The 21225-nt window shown below is 41.0% G+C and overlaps 1 protein-coding gene across 12 annotated transcripts in view; it reads right to left on the bottom strand.

Moving 5' to 3' along the window:
* The window catches only part of CD109 (CD109 molecule), a 195045-nt gene that overhangs the window by 85215 nt on the left and 88605 nt on the right, over positions 1-21225 (bottom strand). For 11 of the 12 annotated variants that reach the window (XM_070225130.1, XM_070225131.1, XM_070225132.1 and 8 more), the window contains 2 exons: positions 6762-6801; positions 4146-4230 (listed from right to left, as the gene is read on the bottom strand). In XM_070225130.1, coding sequence (XP_070081231.1) covers positions 4146-4230; positions 6762-6801 — 125 coding nt within the window. Of the gene's footprint in view, positions 1-4145; positions 4231-6761; positions 6802-15605; positions 15704-21225 lie in introns of those variants that run through there. The other variant, XM_023650655.2, reaches the window with a different exon arrangement.

Below are 21225 nucleotides of genomic sequence, written 5' to 3'. Positions count from 1 at the left end.
AGAATGTGATAGAAAGTGTTCCATCTTCCCTAATTTTTGGAATAGCTTGAGAAGGATAGGTATTAAGTCCTTTCTGAAAGTTTGGTAGAGTTCTCCAGGGAAGCCGTCTGGTCCGGGGGTTTTATTTTTTGGGATGCTTTTGATTACTGTTTCAATCTCTTTACTTGTGATTGGTCTATTCAGATTCTCTATTTCTTCTTGATTCAGCTTTGGGAGGTTGTAAGAGTCTAAGAATTTGTCCATTTCCTCTAGATTTTCCATTTCATTGGCATACGGCTTTTCATAGTATTCTCTTATAGTCTGTTGTATTTCTGTGGTATCCATTGTTCTCTCTCCTCTTTCATTTCTAATTTTATTTATCTGAGCTTTCTCTCTTTTTTTCTTTGTAAGTCTGGCCAGGGGTTTATCAATTTTGTTTACCTTGTCAAAGAACCAACTCTGTTTCATTGATCCTTTCTACTGCCTTTTTTGTTTCAATTGCATTTATTTCTGCTCTAATTTTTATTACTTCTCTCCGTCTGCTGACTTTTGGCTTTGTTATTCTTTTTCTAATTCAGCTAGGTGTTGTTTGAGATTGCTTATTGAGGATTTTTCTGGTTGGTTAAGGTGAGCCTGTATTGCGATGAATTTCCCTCTTAATACAGCTTTTGCTGCATCCTATATAAGTTGGTATGGTATGTTTTCATTTTCATTTGTCTCCAGATATTTTCTGATTTCTCCTTTAATTTCTTCAATGATCCATTGCTCATTCAATAGCATGTTGTTTAGTCTCCACATCTTTGTCCTTTTCTCAGCTTTTTTCTTTTAATTAATTTCTAGCTTAATAGCATTGTGATTGGAAAAGATGCTTGTTATTATTTCAATCTTCTTAAATTTATTGAGGCTTGCCTTGTTTCCCAACATATGGTCTATCCTTGAGAATGTTCCATGTGCACTTGAGAAGAATTTTGTGTTTTGCTGTTTTTGGATGGAGTGTTCTATATATGGCCACTAAGTCCAACTGGTCCAGCTTTTCATTTAATTCCACTGTTTCCTTGTTGATCTTCTGTCTGGGTGATCTATCCATTGATGTGAATGGAGTATTGAGGTCCCCTACTATTATTGTGTTATTATTAATATCTTCTTTTAGGTTTGTTAATAGTGTACTTTGGTGCTCCTGTGTTGGGTGCATAGATATTTATAAGTGTTAGTCCTTTTTGATGGAGCGTCCCTTTGATCATTATATACTGCCCCTCTTTGTCTCTCTTTACCGGCCTTACCTTGAAGTCTGCTTTGTCTGATGTAAGCATTGCAACACCTGCTTTCTTCTGTTTGCCATTAGCATGGAGTATCGTCTTCCATCCCTTCACTCTGAGCCTGTGTTTGTCGTTGGAGCTGAGATGTGTTTCCTGGAGGCAGCATAGTGTTGGGTCTTGTTCTTTCATCCAACTAGGCACTCTGTGTCTTTTTATTGGAGAATTCAATCCACTTACCTTTAAGGTGATTATTAAGATTTGAGGGCTCAATGCTGCATTTTCTCACTCGTCTTCCAGTTCTCCTCCATTTCCTTTGTTTCTTGCCCTGTGTATTTTGGTCTATCAATTGAGTTATGTAGTTTTTTATGTTGTGTTTCTTTGTTTTCTCCTTATTTATTATTTGTGTCTCTGTTCTGCTTTTTTTGTTTAGTGGTTACTATGAGGTCTGTACTCAAAATCTCATAGATAAGACACTCCATTTTCTGATGGCCTCTCATTTCCTTAGACTAAACCAATTCAGTCCCATTCCCCTTCCCCTCCTAAGTTGTTTTTCTCACGTCTTATTCCATCTTGTGTTGTGAGCTTGTGATTGAAATGACAAGATTATCCTTGTATTTGATGTTTTCCTTCCTTTTATCTTCAGTGCTATTCTTGAGTATTTGCTAATCTGTTCTGACATAAAGCTATGATTTCCTGATTTTGTCTTCCTATTTATCTCCTTACTCTGTGCTTAGTAGCCCCTTTCTCCCCTTTTTTTTTTAGGTATGAAGGCCTTCTTGAGGATTTCTTGTAGGGAGGGTCTTGTGACTATGAACTCCCTTAGCTTTTGTTTATCTCAGAAAGTTTTTATTTCTCCATCAAATCGGGAGGATATTTTTGCTGGATAGAATATTCTCGGCTGAAAGTTTTTGTCCTTCAAAGATCTGAATATATCATTCCAGTCTCTCATAGCCTATAAGGTTTCTGCAGAGAAATCTGCTGAAAGCCTGATAGGGGTTCCTTTGTAGGTTATTTTCTTCTGCCTTGCTACCCTTGGTATTTTTTCTTTGTCATTCACTTTTGCCCGTTTCACTACTATATGCCTTGCAGGAGGTGTTTTCACATTGACATATTTAGGAAATCTGATAGCCTCGTCCACGTGGATATCCATCTCTTTTCCTAGGTTTGGGAAGTTCTATGCTATTATTTCTTTGAGCACACTTTCTGCTTCATTCTCCTTCTCTTTACCTTCTTGAATACCTATAATTCTTATGTTGCATTTCCTCATTGAGTCGGATATTTCTCAGAGACTTTCTTCATTTCTTTTTAGTTTTAGTTCTCTCTCCTCCTCTGTCTCGAGCATTTCAACATGTCTATCCTCGATTATGCTGACACACTCCTCTATGATGTCCACTCAAGCATTCGGGAATCCATATTTTGTTTTATCTCTTCCCTTGTGTTGTTCATCTCTAATATTTCTGATTGATTCTTCTTTATAGTTTCAATCTCTTTTGTGAAGTAGCTCCTGAACTCATTGAATTGTTTCTCTTTTAACTCATCGAGTTTTTCGATGATAGCTATTTCAAATTCTCTGTCATTTAGATTACATATTTCTGTGTCCTCAGGACTGGTTTCTGGGTACTTGTCATTTTCTCTCTGGGCTGTAAATTTAATATAATTTTTGATACTGCCAGAGGGCGTGGCTCTATTTTTGCGCATCGTGGTATTATTTGGTCACAGTTACCACCTTTCGCCACTGGGTGGGGATCAGGAGCTGAGTATTCTGAGCCCTCTGCCTTCAGCCAAAAATCCCAGGGGTTGGAGCCTGGCTGAGCTGGTGGGGGGAGGGGCACTTTCTCCTGCGTGGTCTTGGGGTTTTCTCATTCTCTGCTCTCCTGGGGTGTTGGCTTGATGAGGTCACCCCTGCGTTAGCTCTCACCTTAGTAAGGGCTTTCTTCTAGGCTGCAAGGGCCTCAGGAGCTCTGATGTTCCTGCAAACAAACATCCCCTTCCTCGTTCCTTCCCTCTCAGAGGCCATCCGTGGTCCCAGATCCCAGTCTTTAAGGGAGGGAGTGAAGATTTCTCTTATCCCATTCCACCTCCTCCTAGGGGGGCTCCAGCCTCTCCACCCTCCACTGTATGGCTGTGTGGGTCTCTCAGACATTTTTGTGTTGTGTTTGGATGTCCTCTGTTGGAGTGTGAATGTCTTTCTCCTTGTATGGTGGAAAGGGAAGATTACTGGGAACACTCATTCTGCCACGATACTGACGTCACCCCCTAGCCTATACTTTTGAGACATAGTCTGGAACTAGCTAGTCTGGAACTCTGAGGATGCCTTTTGCCTCAGTAAAACAAAATGCTATGCTGTCCAAGCCAGTGATCAACATCATCAGAGCCACCATACATGTGTTACACGGGGTGGAATGGACGTCTCTGCATACATATGCTGAAATGAATGACGAATGTGGAGTATTTACTTAGCTGCTAATTGCAATAAGACAACCAAATCCCCCCCCCCCCGCACCCAAAATTCAACCTCCATTACTGACAGAGAAAAAAATTAGGATTTAAGAAGTGATAAGTCACCTCAATCCAAATCAGCTGAATGAGGAATAAATAAAGATATAACACTTTTTCAATCTGGCACAATCTGTAAGGTAAATTCCTTGATTAGTCTTAGAAAGATACAAGCTCGTAGGAAATACTTTAGGACTGGATCAGCCTAGAAACAGAGAGATGGACGCAAAGACCGGTGCAGACATGTGCCATGCTTACTAATTTATTACAGATACTTGTTTCCTGCCCATTTGGAATTTTAATAATCAAAACATGTGCTAATATTCTGGACTAATGTTATATTAGTATATAATGAGCTCTTTGTTATATATTTTTATAACAGTTTACAGTCATAAAAAGAAAAATTATACTTACTTTGCTATGACAGTACCATTTAAACTCTTAGAATTTAAAGAACAATATAATGGTGTCTGCAAAGCAACTTCAAATTTTGGTAATACTGCAAAAGAAAAGCATGGGTAAATATTTTAAAGAATCTTTTTTACTATCATTTTCAGCTTAACAAAATACAGAACAAATAGTTCTAAAGGAGTTGATAATTGGTACTTTTTGAACTTAGATTCATTAGGATCCAAATACACATTAACATATAGATGAAAAGCACTTCGTTTCACTCAAAATTAGACACCCCAACAAGGCTGCTGAGTAGAGAGCAACAGCGGGGGCAGCTGCTGCGGACACTCTCACCAGTGGGTGGAAACTACTGCATCCAGAACCCGAGATGCAGAGGCTCCTGTCCATGGAGGCCAGGCTTTCATTCGCTGCCGCCCAGTGTGGCCTCGCCACTGGTCAAAACACTCCCACATCCCTGTGAGGAGCTGCTTCCAGAGCAGACCCTCCCCCAGGCCTTTCTTCACTGTGGCTGCTGACAGCACACCTGGGAGCGCCAAGATGCTCCTTCTTCGGCATGGTGCCTTACAAGCAGTCATGGCAAATCCTCGTCCTTTGAGACATCAAAGGCAAATTTGGTGACAGCCTAACATAATGGAGTGCTAGGAAGAGGAAGCTGTGTAGTAGGATTCCTAGTTAATAACTAAGACACGGCTGCAAAGTAATGATGTTTTTTCTTGCAGGGCAGCTACTGGCAGGGAAGTCCAAAAATATAAACCCCAATTTGGGTCAGCTTTATACAATTAAGATATGAAATATTTTGTAAATATTAATACTATCTGATATAAAGCACTCCACCAAACTAAAAAATTTATTTACTTGCAGTCTAAAGAAATGTTTTTTGTCTAACTTCGCTGAACAAAGAAAGAGATCAGTCTCATAAAAAGGCATCTCACCATGCAATTAACACACAAGAAGTATTGAGAAGGCCAAGGGGTCAACAATACAGGGTAGACCTCTGCTCCAGACCAGGCTACAGACCCTTGATGTGCCAAGATACTCCTGCTCTAGACAAGATAGGACTGGAGGGCCAAAAAGGCCATATGGGTCAACTCTGACCCTCCTACTAGGTCCTCCACCAGCACAGAACTTAGGGGCCACTCAGAGGTAGAATTCCCTCAGAACAAGAAAATTCAAACGTTCCCTCCTCAAACATCATAGGCTAGAAATCCACCCTCCAGCTCCGCTATTCCCCATTCAACATCATGCCACCACCCAGCACCACCTGGATGGGAAATGAAAGTAGCCTGTAAAACCACGGTGCCTCTGATTTATTCTTCTAGATCAGGGCTGCCCAAAAGAAATAAAACGTGAGCCACATGGTGTATTTTAAATTTCTAGTAGCCACTTTTAAAAAGTAAAAAGCAGGTGAAATTAATTTTTATATTTTACCTAATCCCATATATACAAAATATTATCCTTTCAACATGTAATGAAAATAAAAAGTTATTATTAATGAGCTATTTTTCTTTCTTTTTTTTTGCACCAAGTTTTAAAAATCTGAAATTTTACACACTTAGAGCACATCTCCATTTGGACTAGTCACATTTCAAGTGTTCAATAGCCACACATGGTGAGTGACCCCCGAATTGGACCACAAAGTTTCAGATCAGGGGTCAGTAAACAACGACCAGCATGAGCTAACAATGGTCTTAGTATTTTTAACTGGTTGGAAAAAGTAAAAGGAAAAATATTTCATGACATGTGAAAATTATATGACCTTCACATTTCCGTGTCCATAAATAAAATTTGATTGGATCACAGCCACATTCACCTACATATTACCTACGGCTGCCCTGTGCTACAATGGCAGCGCTGAGTACTTATGACAGAGACACTGGCCCACAGGGCCTAGCACTGTCCTATCTGGCCCTTTACAGGAAGAAATTTTGCTGATGCCTGTTCTAGCTGATCATGAGACCTCCACATGATGGTGCTGTATGAGAAGTGTGGATCCTGAGCCACAAAGGTGTAAGCAAACTACTTTCCAGAATTCCTACTGCCCAAATGAGACACAATCTCAAAATAATGATACAAATCAAATGAAAAATCTCGTGTATAACCTCAAAATAGCTATTCAGACTGTAACTAACACAGAGATCCCAAGCTTTCACTACCATCTTTCCTTCCTCTCTTTCTCTGACCCAACGAGACAGCTGGGTGACACTGTTTCCCTACGTGCTTCTCACTGTGACATTTTCAGGGAGCACCTGCAGAACGAGGACGACACAAGTGAGATGGACCGCCTCCACCAGTGCTGTGCAAATGCAGACACGGGAATCACGGAGCTGTGCTCCAAAGGCACCGTGCAAAAGCTTAAAGACGTTATGATCACAACAAAGAAGGAGGAAATTCTTCTTTATTCCCTCTTCTAGGAAGTTCTTCACTATTCTTTATAATGACCTTTTATTTATAACTTTCATTTTTACAAGATAAAAAAGGTTTAGACCTATAAGAAACACCAGGATTTTACCTCAATTGGGAGTTTTACTTTAAATAACACATCTCCTGAAAATTTCTCCTATCTCTGTAAAAGGCAATAAATGTTTTTTCTTTCAAAATAAATTGAACAACTCTTACCATATTCTGAAACCTGAAATGATTGATAATACATCTGGTCCTATTGGGAGGAAGAAAAAAAGACAAGAAAATATATTAAGTTCTTATTTAATTATTTTGCTCGCTTACCTACTCACAAAAAGATTTAGAAAAGTTTTTTAATTACATTTATAGGATTTAATGAAAAAACGGTTTATTTTAATTTGTAGAAGTTTATTTTTAGTCATTTGCAACATGCAGTCTGTGAGATTTCATGAGTTTTTCTTGCCGACTCACTAACATAAAAGGTGACTTGCCCATATAATTCCCCGCAGATATTTAAACAAACTGCTTAATCTGACTCCCATCATTTGTGAAATGAGAACCAGGTTAAATTAAGTAATTTAGGAATTTATAAAGCAAGAATAACACATGTCAAACAAACAGGAAATGACTTCAAATTTGTTTTGGATATCACTATCAAAAAAACAACGGAGAAAATGAAGTTACACATAATTCAAACATTTATGATAATCAAGGATACAAAATCATCATGGACCAACATCCTCTACGTTCCTAATTCCTTGAATTATTTTCTTGCGTAACTCTTAAATCAATATACAGTACCCTATTTTAACAGATATTGTTAATTATTTCCTTTTCCAAGACCAACAAGAAAACATATGGCCTACTATATCTTTTTTTTCTAACTCCTTTTTCTATCTGTCCATTCTAACTCATACGTAGTACTTTAAATAGAACCACTTCAAAATAGCTAAGTAATTCCACTAGTGAAATTTGTATTCTAATTCTGATTCCCCACGTTTATCAAAGCAAATACAGATGCAGCTACAAAACATCAGCTTTTTAAAAAATCACCCTCGATTAGTCTAAAGCAACTGTACACCAAGTTATTTTAATCCGAAAAGAAAGATATAGCTCATTTCAAAGTATAAAACAAATGTAACTACATTTGCTATCATGCTAACAAAATAATTGTCTAAAACTTGGCTTCAATGTTGTCATTTAAAGTAGATCCCAAAAAAATTGTGTTGATCGGTCTTTAAGAAACTCCATATTTGTGACTTCTATCTTAAACTGTTTTCATGTCATGTATAAGAATGTTATAAATTACATGTTTGATTCATTTATTAGTTTTAATTTGTCATCCTCAAAACCAAATCAAGAGGTTGATCTACCTTATTACCTGTTTTACTGATAAACAGAATTCTAGTCTTTAAATTAGTTTTTGCTTTACTTCTGAGGCCAGCACAGGTAAGGCTGTGGAATAAGCAATCTGACATGATGATGTCTCTGTCAGGTTAAATTCAGACAGCAAAGACTGGGTAAGGACCACCTGCGAAACACCATATGAGGCTCTGTAAGTAACCACAGCCCTCAGCATCAGAGGGGCAGTCTAGAGACGGAGATAGACAGAGCCAAGAGCAACAATGTGAGAGGGACAGCATCCTGAGTTTCATGACTGGCCTCTGCTTCCTCTCCCCCACGCTGGACTTACACATACTCCCATCTCTACCCATCTTCCAAGACTGAGCTCAAATATGACTGCTCCCCTGAATCCCCAATCTAAAAGTAATCTCTCTGCCTCCAAGCACTTTAGTCCTTCCTTCTTGGTCACTTTTTACCCTCTGTCATAAGTATTTAGGTATATGGTTTATCTTGCTGCAAGTTCTTTGAAGGCCAGGTCCATATGGGATCATTTTTTATCCTTCATAGTTTATCCCTTGAGGTGACAGTAGAGTGCCTGATGCCCAAAAAAAAGGGCTCAATAAATACATTTCAGATTAAATAAAAATTACCAGCTTTGACAAATGTAGGAAATCAACTAATTTGCGTGGGCCTACTTTAAACAACAGCCTTGAAAACAAATTTTAGGCAATTATTTGTTTAACACATAAGCTGTTACATTAGGTGATGTTTTAAATGAATTCTCCCTTCCTGCCTCCTCCATTACCAATCACCCCTTACGATTCCTGGATCTTCTCTCTCTGTTCACTGTCTCCTTCCCCTTCAGTTTACAAACATTTTCAAGTCCCGCTCCGTTGGTACTCTTAAGCATCTTTCTGACTGCTTCCTTGTTTCCTTAACTGTCCTCTCTTTCAAATTCTGAAATGTTGGCCCTTCCCATCCTGAGCCCAATGCTCTTCTCACTCTTTAGAACCTTAGGTGAGATATCAACTCTCATTGTTTTAACTAGTCTCTATACTAAAGACTCCTAAATCTTTATCCCTAGCCCATATCTCAACCCAGAGATTCAGATTCAAACCCACTTTCTGGACAGCTCCACCTGAATGTCCTATAGAACGTCCTGGACTTCTGTATCTGGATTTAGCCTCCACCAGGGACCTTTTCTTGATCTCCCCATGTTGGATTAGATGCCCCTTCTCTCCCATAATAATCTGTAATCTGTATGTAACTCAATTGTTTTACTTAATACAACATATTATTATTATCTGCTTTGTGTCCACCTCCTGTAACAGACTATGGAATCATTGGGATCACAGCAGCTAATTCAGCATGCCTTCAATGTCTGTTAAATGAATGCAGGTATAAAGGAACAAACGAGTTGATTCTTGTCCCCAGGCTGGTTCTTACAGGGCTCATCAGATTAGCCCCAGTCATCACACAGAATCTCCTGCAAGTAACTGAAATAACTTTCTCACGACCAGAATCACACTCCCCTGAAGAGGCACGGCCATCTGTCAAGCAACCCACAGAATAACCTTGAGTCTCTGCCCTGCACTTGGAAAGAATGTGAATGTCAAGGATTAGAAGAAGCCAGACATCATGGAAAACTGAAGAAAAAGCTTCTTCTCACTGTCATTTTAAATTGTTCCCGTAAATCAAGAAATCATTTTGTAAGTGAGTGCTGATAGTGTGTCTTGTGCCAGACGAGGTTTTCCCAGGGTATTTATAAGTGGTGAAATGCAAATCAAGAAATAAATTATTTTACTGTCCAAGGGGTTTGAAAAGCAGAAATGAGTTTTGTAATTTTCAACATATTGCCCATTAGGCAATCAAGCCATACCAACTTTCACAGCGAATTTAGTTATTTTAAAAAAATATTTTCACAAAATATATAATCAAGAATAGCAGAATATACTGCATTTTAATACTAATTTTAAATATTTATATTTTAATATTTTAAATTTAAATATTAAAAATTTTAAATATTTAAAATTCAGAGAATTAGTAGCAATTTATGCCACATATAACCACAACACACTAAGTACTTTCATTATTCTAGAACAGGGATCTGCAAACTTTTTCTATAAGGGATCTTAGGCTTTGCAAGCCATATAGTCCTCATTACAACGACTCAACTCTGCCGTTGCAGTGCCAAAGTGGCCAGAGACAGCACCGGAACAAACGAGGCTGCCTGCGTTCCAGGAAAACTCCGCTGACAAAAACAGGTGCCGGGCTGCACTTGGCCTTTAGGCCAGGGTTTGCTGATCCCTGGTCTAAAAAATAAAATTCATTTCCAAATTGTTCTATGTTAATTCTAGCTAAACTAAACTAAATTTGACTAAACTTAACTAAATTTGACTAAACTTAACTAAAAACATTGAGCAAAAACAACCCCAGGCCTTTTGTAGGAAGTACAAGTTTCATTTACTAAACAAATTTCCTTTAATTTCAAAGGAACAATCTGCTTCAAAATAAGTTTTTAGGTTTATTCCAGCTCCTCTAGTACAGCGCACGTTTGCTCACTCCAGCAGCTGGGGAGGGCAGCAGGTCTTCTAAGCAAACACCTTTCCCGGGAGAGAACACATAACTCAACACATAACTCAGTGCCCTCTTCCGAGCTCTGCCTTCCCCCACCCCCATGGTCGCTGTCCCAGTGGGGGAGCGCTCCTTTAGCAAACCTGCCCTTCGGCACACAAATTCACTCTCTAGCTGCGTCACATGTAAGCCTGTCTCACTTAGCTTTTCTAAGCAACTTCTAAACAGAAATGTAAAACAAGAAGAAGGAGGTATTCTCAGTAATCTCTGTAATTTCCTTATCTCCTCATCCCTAAGTCCATAGTTCACTGTGACAGTATTAGGTTGTGGAAGTTGATCAAATGAAAGGGGAAAGAGAGGAAACACACTATTTTTACTACCTTCCTTAGCAATATGGTATGACTAGAGTGCAAATTGGAGACACGTGAATTACCAAAACCATCTATTCAAGCAACAGAATTTCCCTTCTCTAACCATGAAGCCCTCCAAGTCTTGAGAGGGTTTCTATTTTAAGAAACTTGAAGGAACGTGACACACTACATGACCACTTAAAATATATATATTTTAAAATGCAGGTCAGCTTCTTCCAATTCTTGCTTCTGGAATAGGAAGAAATGCCAGGAACAGAACTGAGGCACAGGGTGGACTGTTTCATTTATCCTTTTATGTTCACTTCCGATCATTTCAATTTCCCAGAAGTCTGCCTCAGCACTGATCTCCAGTGTCTGGATTTCATTTTTATTTAAAGGTTAAGGGGCTGGCCCCGTGGCCAGGTGGTTAAGTTCACACGCTCCACTTCAGCGGCCCAGGGTTTTGCCTGTTTGAATCCTGGGCACGGACACGGCACCTCTCATCAGGCCATGCTGAGGTGGCACCCCACATGCACAACTGGAAGGACCCACAACTAAAAATACACAACTATGTACTTGGGGGCTTTGGGGAGAAAAAGGAAAAATAAAATCTTTAAAAAAAAGATTAAGGGGCCGGCTCTGTGGCCAAGTGGTTAAGTTCGTGCGCTCCGCTGTGGCGGCCCAGGGTTCGGATCCTGGGCGCAGACATGGCACTGCTCGTCAGACCACGTTGAGGCAGCGTCCCTCATGCCACAACTAGAAGGACATGCAACTAAGATATACAACTGTGTACAAGGGGGTGTTGGGGAGATGAAAGCAGAAAAAAAAAAAAGATTGACAACAGTTGTTAGCCCAGGTACCAATCTTAAAAAAAATTCAAAAAATTTTTAAAAAGATTAAGAAAAGCATTAAATTTTTTAAATCCAAACATAACAGGACATTTAAATGGAAATATTTCAGACTCAGTTCTGGCTTTGTTCCCCAAGACAACAGATGCCAAACACATCCACGTTCCAAATGCAGGCACAACACTACCATGCAGGACTGGCAAAGGAGGTTTCCAAAAACTAGTTTTGCAACTCTTAACCAAAAAGGTCGAGAAGAAAATAAACTAGAAAGGAATTTTAAGAGAAAGTGTTGATGTGCTAGGCGTCACACACGCCCCACCCCAGGGTTCAGGTGAGATTGTCTGCCCATCACTTCAAGCCTTAGAATGGGATTTCAATAGGACAACCCAGAGAGCTGGCTATGTGTCCCCAGGAGCGTCCTCAAGTTGCCAGTGGGCAGGCACTTGACATGCCTGAACAACCTGAAGAGCAAAATACTGCTACTGACCAGATGTGCAGACGGCTGAGCTAAGAGCGTGTGCTGTGCTGGGGGTAGTCTGCTCCAGCTGAGTGTCAAGGAGCAAAGAAAGCATGAGCACTTTCCTTCAACTAAATATGCAAAAAGAGAAAGCCAGCACAGGGATGCCTTCCATCCTGACCAAAACCAACCACCAGAGGGGTAAGGCAACTTCAGGAGATGGAAGCTGGAGGTACACTGTAGATGCCCAGGAGCTGAAGATGGAGTTAGGAGCTGCTAGTTGGAGGAGACAGATTCAAATGCATTAAAGACACTTTGAATGAGATAACTCCCAGCCAATGGTAGGGACGCTCCAAAGAACCCACAAAAGAGTTGTAAGAAGGAAAGGTATTAGTTTTAAATACCTCCCAAGCCCAGAAAGCTCTGATGCCAGATGACAACAGTATTACGTTGTGGTTCAATGTAATACTAAACTGCCATTTTTGTAGGACAAATTTCTGTAGGACAAATATTGGCAAATTCCTATGTGTCATCCTTACACATCAAGTAAGAATGTTTTACCCCTCACCTTCCTTCCTTCCACCTAATTCAATTCTGGGGGAGTTGAACGAGGCTAGTAGGTTGGGAACAAGCAGCCAGACCAGAGAAGACCCACGCTGAGAGAAGAGGGCACTGGATTTTATTGGACTGGACATATTATTACTGATTGGAGACTGTTTTGTATGTGTGCAAGCAACCAAAAATGACAGGACCTTTTATTACCAAGGAATAACCAGAAAAATGCTGAGATTTGCCCTACATTTGATCCAAGAAGTAACAAAGAATTGGTCCCAAAGAATAGGACTAAATGGCAAAAGAATAATGTGGTTTTTTTATTGCACCTGAAAAGTAACAGGTGTTCAACCTCACAGTTACACGCAAATAACTGGGCACACCAAACTGGCCAACCAATCACGTTAAGAAAGGCTGAGGATGCAGAGGGTACCCACATTTCTGACTCAAGACATTTTCCCACCGAAACAGCTACAGTGAGAGCTCTAGACTGATCCACCGAAGTTTACTCAATCCACACTATGAATGAATATATGGTATCTTTGTTGTTGTCCCTACTAGATACCATATTAATTCTCTCCTTCTTAGGAACAAATGTTGTAAACAATCTATCTATACTCTTTAATTACTCCTGTGATCTGGATTCCGCCTCCACTGTTTCACTGGCACAGAAGGGTGCTCAGTAAGTGATGGCCACCTGCCTCTGCTAATTGCCCATGACCTCTCTGGGGTCTTGTTCTCCTGGAGAACTCCGCAGCACCTGACGCTGTGCTCACCCTCTCTGAATGCCTTCCCCTCCACTCTGTGCCTGCGCTCTCTTGATTCTCTCTTTCCAAGCCTGGCTGTTCTTTCTCTATTGCTTTCAGTGGCTCCGCTTCTTAGCTCCTGAATGGAGTGATTTCTGACAGATGAGTCCAAACAGCACCTGCTCATCTGTCTCCCCGAAACCAAGCTTTCAGCCCTGACTTCCCGAGAGCTTATAATGGGTGATTCTCCCAAAGGCCACACTTGAAATCCAGAGGCATCTTTGTTAAAAGATAAACCGAAGCATATTAAAAATTTTAAGAGTTTATTTGAACAAAAAACTATTAGAATTGGGCAGCACCAACCCAGCAGTGGTTAGGAACACTCCTCCCACATGAGCTTGGGGAAAGAATTTTATAGAGAAAAGAGGGAAGCAAAGTAAGGAAATTATTGATTGGCTACAGCTTAAAGCCTAGTTCACTATTTGCAGTTGGTTGTCCTTAGCATTTTATTTTCGTAACCTTGAGGCATTTATCGGCTTCGATTTTGGTTTGCTTACGTAGGCCACCATAGCATTAGACCCATGTCAGTCTAATGGCCTCCTAGTTTCATGAATTTAATACCTCTTACTCCTCTTTCTCCTTTGCCCCAGTCATGATCCAGTCGGTCACTAATCCTAATGACTCTTCCTGCGAAGTGTCTTGAATCCATTCATCCCTCTTCAGTCTGTGCTGCTCTAAAGCAAGCCCACCTGCCCTCCGCCTGGACCTGCCCTCCACCCGGACCGCCGCAGCCTAACGCAGAGGCAGCCACACAGTTGATCAGCAACACTGTGAAGCCCTCACCATCTCCCCAGCTCCACTTCCTCTCCCTCTAACTGGCCTACATGCCACAATCTTCCTAAAATACTACTGCAATCATGTCACACTATTGTCTAAAAACTTTCTACAAAAATCAACAACAAGGCAAATATTGATGATTTTTTTGTTGTTCAGGGGTTTATCATAAGCGTGTCATTCTTTCTACCAAATAACATTTGGGTGCTTTTACATTGCACATGCATCACTTTTATAATCAAAGGAAAATAATAAAAGTATAATTTTTATATATTTTAGAATTTGAGAGACTCGTTCACATAATTTTGGCTTTCTTTGTCCTCAGAAGTCTCATATGAAATTTATAATATTAATTGACATTCAAACTAAAATAAAAGTTTTTAGAGCTCCCCACCGTCTCACAAAATGAAATCTAGAACTTTAGCTTGACAGCCAATACCTTCCACAGCTTGACCCACAAACTCTTCCAACTTTCTCTCCAACAAACACTCTCTACAAGGCCTCCACTCCAGGCAAGCGCCTGATCCTGACTGCAGCCCTGTCACCCAGCTCCAAGCCTCACCCCACCCCACCCGCACCGGTCCCCATCCCAGTCTGCCAGAGCCCTCCACCCTCATCTGGCTGAAACACGGAATTTTAAAGATGTGAAGATGCTTCTAAGTTCTCTGATCCAAGCCCCGTTTTTTTTTACAGCTGTGGAAATGAAGACTCAGACCTGAAATGAAGGCCCACAGTCCCTCGACAAGAGCACTAGGAACCAGGTCTGGTAACTCCCAATCTAATGCTGTTTGCATTTACTGCCTGAAGCCTTCCCTGACTGTAAGCTCCTCAAAAGTAGGGTCTGTGTCTTATCATCTTTAGATGTTTACTGACTGGTGTTTCTTCCCACCTAACACACAACAGGAAAGTTCCATATTTTTAGCTTTATTCAGATCCCTACTAATGTTCCTATGCTTAACCATAATACCTACAGAACAGTAATCATCCTATCAGTAATATCCTATCTTTTTCCCTCTCTTATTTTTACCAAAAAATTAGCAAAGAACTTAAAATTAATAAGAAATCAGCATGTAAACATCATCCAGTAGAAGTGTCAGCAGATGTATATGACCTACTTAGAGAAATGGTAAATGTGAAAATGACTGAGAATGTTTACCGACATTTACACTGTTCTTTCCTTTCCTGTTTAGTCTAAATATCTGTGGCCTGAACTGCAATTGCAACATATTTCTCTAGAGGTTTCCAACCTGATTTCAACACCAGGATCAACTGTGATAGGTTCAATAAATACAGATACCCAGCTCCCACCCCAGAACTACTGAATCAGAATTAACAAGGCCACAAGCCACACATACCAGCGCACTCATTCATCCATCCGCTCACAGAGGGTCACTGCACCCAAGCGCCAGGCATGTGCTGCATGGCAGGGATGCACTTTCCCAGCATGGAGCTTTTGATCTAGTGGAAAGAAAGATATTTATCAAATAACCACACATGTAAGTATATAGTTACAAATGATGATAAAAGCTGTGAATTACATTTATAAGGAATTACGAAATCTGAAGGTGAGGGTGGAAAAGTAGAGTGAGATAGGGGAGGGCCTTATATAGGCCATGGTAAAACATCTGAATTTTATTCTGAGGGCAATGGAAAGCCTTTGGAGAGTTTTAAGCCAACTTAATCTAGTTTGATGTTTAGATTATTTTTTGCTGCTGTGTAGAGAATTGCTTGCAAGGGGAAAACAGTAAATTTAGCGTGCTCCATTAAGAGACACTGCAAATATCTGGAGAAAATATGATGATGGCTTGGACAAAGAAGGTAGAGGTGGGCATAAGAGAAGTAGATGGATTTAAAATATATTTAAGCATAAAATCTATGGGAATTGGTGAAGGCCTGGATATGCGTGGTGAGAGAGCATGAGACATCAAGGAAAACTCCAAAGTTTTCACCTTGAGCAACTGATAGATAGTGGAGTAGTTCAGTGAGATAGAAAACGCTGTTGCCTCAATAAAAATAAATAAGATAAATTTAAAAAAAAAAAAAAAAGAACTGCTTCAGAAGAGCCAGGTGTGGTGGGGGAAGACCATAAGAATGATATTGGACATGAGGAGTTTGGGATGTCTTAAAAACATCAAAGTAGAGAAGTTAAGTAGGCATGAATCCAGGTACCCAAAGGTTACTGTAAATATTCAATAAGATTACCCTTTGACCTTGTTATGAAAAGAATTTACCTTTGTCAGTTTACTGTTTTCTTGTTTAACCTGGGGGGTGACTCAAGGGTCACAAGGACTCATGAGCCTGTTTCACAGAAGAAAAGGAGTGCCTTCGAGGATCACCAGATAACCAGCCCCTAGCTGCCATTGATGCCCCGAAGTCAGACTGCCCAGGGACTTTTCAGGAGTGAATAAAACACGGACTATCCCTTTTGTTTCTCTGAAACTCCTCCTGCCAAGCCCCTTAGCTCTATAAAACCCCCTGCTTTCTGCTCTTGTCAAGGCAGATTTGAGAGAACCTATGCTCCCACCTTCTTGTTTTGGCCAAGTGGGATAAACCTTTCTCCGTCTCTGAGCAGTGATGTCTCAGTGACTGGCTCACTGCACATGGGCATACAAACTTGACATTAAGAGGCATCAGGCAGATGGCTATTGACAAATAAAAATGGCAAGCAATAAGCATCTTTCCTTAGGCTAGAAACTGATTGCTGCGCTCACCTGTGACCACCCAGCTCGAGACAATAGACTTGCCTCCTGCTACGCCCTCTGAGATAGCAGACCCCACTACCTGCTGTGTCCATCAAGCGCTGTGCTGACAGGGCAATCTTGTGACTATTGTAGGAGGGACATTTCAATCATATGTGAAACGTCCTGTTTGTGGGTATATAACCACTCTGTACACCTCATTTCTTTGGTGCCCTTTCTTCCTTTGGGAAGAAAAGCCCCCAGCCATGGTCCTCAGATTTCAGCTCAGAATAAACTCTCCCAAATTTTCATTTATAGATTGGTTATGGATTATTTTCCTTGACACTATATAGGTCTGGAACTCAGAGGTCTGGGCTCTCAGAGAGGCAAGTTTGAGAGTCATTAGTGTATAGATGGAAAATGAAACCATGTCTATGGATGAACTTGCCTAGAGTGAGAAATGAAGGAAACTTAAAACCAAACCTTACAACACGCCCATATGTAAGAGAGAATAAATGACAAAAGGGGCCAAGGAGAGGAATCCAGGCATGCAGACAGAAATCCAGGTGGCAGACTGGACTGAGGAGGGAAAGCGGTAGGCAGAGAGATAGATAACATTTTCTTTTTAGAGGATTGGGTAGAATGGGAAAGATAAAGAAAGTGAAGTCACTGGAGGGGAAAGTGGTGTCAATGTTCAAAGTTCCTCACTCTCTTTCCCCTTTTTTTTAATGTGCAAGATTTGAGTGTATTAGATTTTGTGGAAAGATCAAGGAGAGAAAGAGCGATCTAAGTTGCAGAGTCAGGAGAGAGAAGAGATGATCGATACTGTAAGGTTTCTGAGAAAGTAGGAGAAGGCAGAAGCCAGTGAAGAGATAGAGGTTTGGTCTTAGATATGAGGAATTACATCTTTCCTGTAAAAGAAGAAGAGAAGCATGAGACGGGTGCAGACCCAAGAAGACGTGCAAATCTGGCAGAGGAGGTTAAATTCCTATCTGATGACTTCTGCTTTCTCTATGGAGTAGCAAAGGGGATTATCCACTGAGGGTGATGACGGTGGGACCATCTCCACATGAGATAGCTTTTCCTGAATCCCTTCTCTCATTAGAAAGAACTGCAAACATTCTAGTACTCATCAAGACTGGAAGTAAACATCTGAAGAACTGAAGTCGTTCTATACCCAATAGTTACTCATGGTGACAGGACATGGGAAGAATGGGTCTAACCAATAACCAAGACACAGACCACACCAGGCTCCAGCTAGAAGGCCAGGCATCCAATACCACCAGTACTTTCATACTTCTGGAAAGTTTACCACCTGCAGTACAAGTGTATTATGCTATAAAAGGGACAAACTGGTTTTCTTAGTAGAAAAGTACTAACAAGTAGACATTCTCTTTAAAAACAAACAAAAATCACTCTTTTAACCTTCTGTGTTCCTACTGAAAGTGGGAAGAATTAGGTTTTTAAGGACAGGAAACATGAGCACCGTTCTTGGGCACCTATCTCAAGCAAGAGGAAAAAGCAGAAGTGTAGCTACAGCTTCACATTGAGTGGGAAAGTTACCCTTGAGGCAAAATAACTCTATTTCTTGCTCAGTTCTCCTTTTCTCACTCCACCCAGGACAAGAACTCATTTCAGCTCCCCACCCTGATACCCAGCACTACCACCAGCAGTCAGAGTCCAATAAGTTATAATTTCCCAAAACTCCCTGTCATTGAAAACTAAGTGTCATATAAAACTATGCACATATCACCCCAGGATCAAGTCCCTGCTTTTGACAGTGCACTACAGTCACGCACTGCATCATGGCGCTCCGGCCAACAACAGACCGTGCACATGACCGCGGTCCCGCCAGATGGCGCCTACAGTCTGGGTGTGCAGAAATTCTCCTCTACCCTTCAGTTCTTCTGGCTGGTCGAAGAACTAAGTTCACAGGAGACAGATTAACAGGAGAAAACAAACAAAAGATTAACAACATGTGTAGGTGGGAGAAACCCAGGAAAATCAAATAACTCACCAAAATGGCTGAAGCCCTCACCTCAAATACCATCCTCAGCTAAAGTCCAAAGATGTGGGTGGAGAGAGTCAGGGAATTCAGAGCGACGGAAGGCAGTTCACAGGGAGGAGAAAAGCAGCAAACGTTTGGAAAATAACGGTTTCTTTGGAAGAAACAGAAGACACAGAGGGGAGCCCAGGAAACAGGCTTTTCTAGGCTCCTCCCTGTCCACCACCTGGTTCACGTGATGCTAAGGTGACAGCTGCTTCCTGAGACAGGTTTTCTGTTTGTTTGTTTGTTTTTGCACGGGAAGATTCACCCCAAGATAATGCCTGCCAATCTTCCCCCTTTCTCCCCCTTGAAGCCCCGGTACATATTTGTGCATACTTGTAAGTTCTTCTCGTTCCTCTATGTGAGCCACTGCCACAGCACAGCTACTGACAAACAGGTGGTGTGGTTCCACACCTGGGAACCGAACCCAGGCTGCAGAAGCAGAGTGCATTGACCTTTAACCACTAGCCCTTCAGGGCTGGCTCCTGAGACGGGTGTTTTTATCTGAACTCTTATAGGCAGTTAAGGGGTAGGTAACAAGAAAAACTTTCTGAGTCTTTTGTTTCTTAAAAATAATCAGCCTGGGGGCTGGCCCCATGGCATAGTGGTTTGGTTTGGCACACTCTGCTTCAGTGGCCCAGGTTCATGGGTTCAGATCCCACACATGGACCTATACCACTCGTCAGCCATGCTGTGGTAGTAACCCACATACAAAATAGAGGAAGACTAGCACAGACGTTAGCTCAGGGCCAATCTTCCTCACCAAAAAAAAATAACAATAATTATCAGCCTAAAATAATCTTCATGTTACAGAGATACACTTTGAGGTAGCAAATTTTGTTCCCCTCAGTACAGTCTATGATGTTCCCACAACAACAAAGGCACCTGATGACGCATTTCTCAGAATGCATCGCTGTTGTTAAGTGACGCATGACTGTATAATAACATAAAATATAACCATTGAGTACACTCCGTAAAGGGTACACGGGACCTTTCTGTACTATCCTCACAACTTTCTGTGAATCTACTTCAAAATAAAAAGCTATTTTAAAAATTAATCTTCTTCTGGTTCATATCACAAGATTACACAGTCTGCTAGGTGACAGCAAGCTAACCCTTAGTAATCTATTAGTGGATGTTAGCATATTTCCCCTACCGGGTAACCTCTAAGCTGTAACATGTGTGTCCTGGACTCACACCCTCATCCAAAGCCACCACTGCTGCACTCGAATCTGAGACAATGAAAATGACCCCACGTGTGAGGGAGTGGTCCACACGGCACCCTCAAATCAGGTAATGGAGGTGGGCATCCTCTCCACCAGCGCAGACAGCAAGCCCTGCTGACATCTAAATTCAACCACAAAAGTGACCATCTTGAAACAGCAAGTGCTGCACATAATAAATAATTTACCGTCATAGAGCTGAAAGTGTCAGGAAGCCTAGCTTTTAGCCTGACCCTACCACAGGATGGTGTGAGCCTAACCAGGTCATGTCTCTTCTCTCAGATTCTTTTTCCATAAAATGAGGAGATGGATTTGGGCAATCTCTAAGTTCCTCACCAGCACTGACATCCTACGATACGTGCTGGTGGTTCCTCAGATCCTGTGTTTCACTGACGATCGGGACACGCTAAAGTCCAATCCCAAAGTTATCTGGCTGATGCCAAAAAGATATACCTGAAGGGAGGGGTAGGTAAGAGACACCTGAAAGGAAGGGAAGTGTAAGGGCTGCTTCTGCAGGGAGGAAGAAGTCAAGGAACTCCTCACAAAAGTTAGCTTAGGGTCCAGAAACTAAAATGCACAGACAAGAGCAGATCAAATGACTCAATCAAGTCAAAGGAATAATATGGCGCAAAGCCTGTGAGCGCATCAGGACTTTCATAAGAGACTAGGATATTCAGTTCTTGGCTGAAATCTTTTTTAATTTTCAAAACCAGAAACTTAAGCACATTAATCCAAAACGCCTGTTTTTCCACTGGCCCACAGGTGCATCAAATACAGCGACTACATAAACTGCCAAAAGTGAAAATACATGAACATGGTTCTACTAAGTTGTAGCGTCATACAGAAAAGTGAACCATCACAAAGCATGACAACCAACAGCAAGAGTCTGGGGGAACCGTGCATTCACTCCGCTCACTCCATCTTCCATCCCAAAAGCATTCCTACAACAATCTGACCTATATAGGTCAGATACTATATTAGACAGAATAAATACAAAAATCAATAAAAGAGAACTCCTGTCTTTGAG

This window comes from Equus caballus, chromosome 10 (genome assembly GCF_041296265.1).
Source record: "Equus caballus isolate H_3958 breed thoroughbred chromosome 10, TB-T2T, whole genome shotgun sequence".
NCBI classification, from domain to species: Eukaryota; Metazoa; Chordata; class Mammalia; order Perissodactyla; family Equidae; genus Equus; species Equus caballus.
Note: the sequence above shows the minus strand (reverse complement) of the source record. Positions and strands in the feature narration are given on the sequence as shown.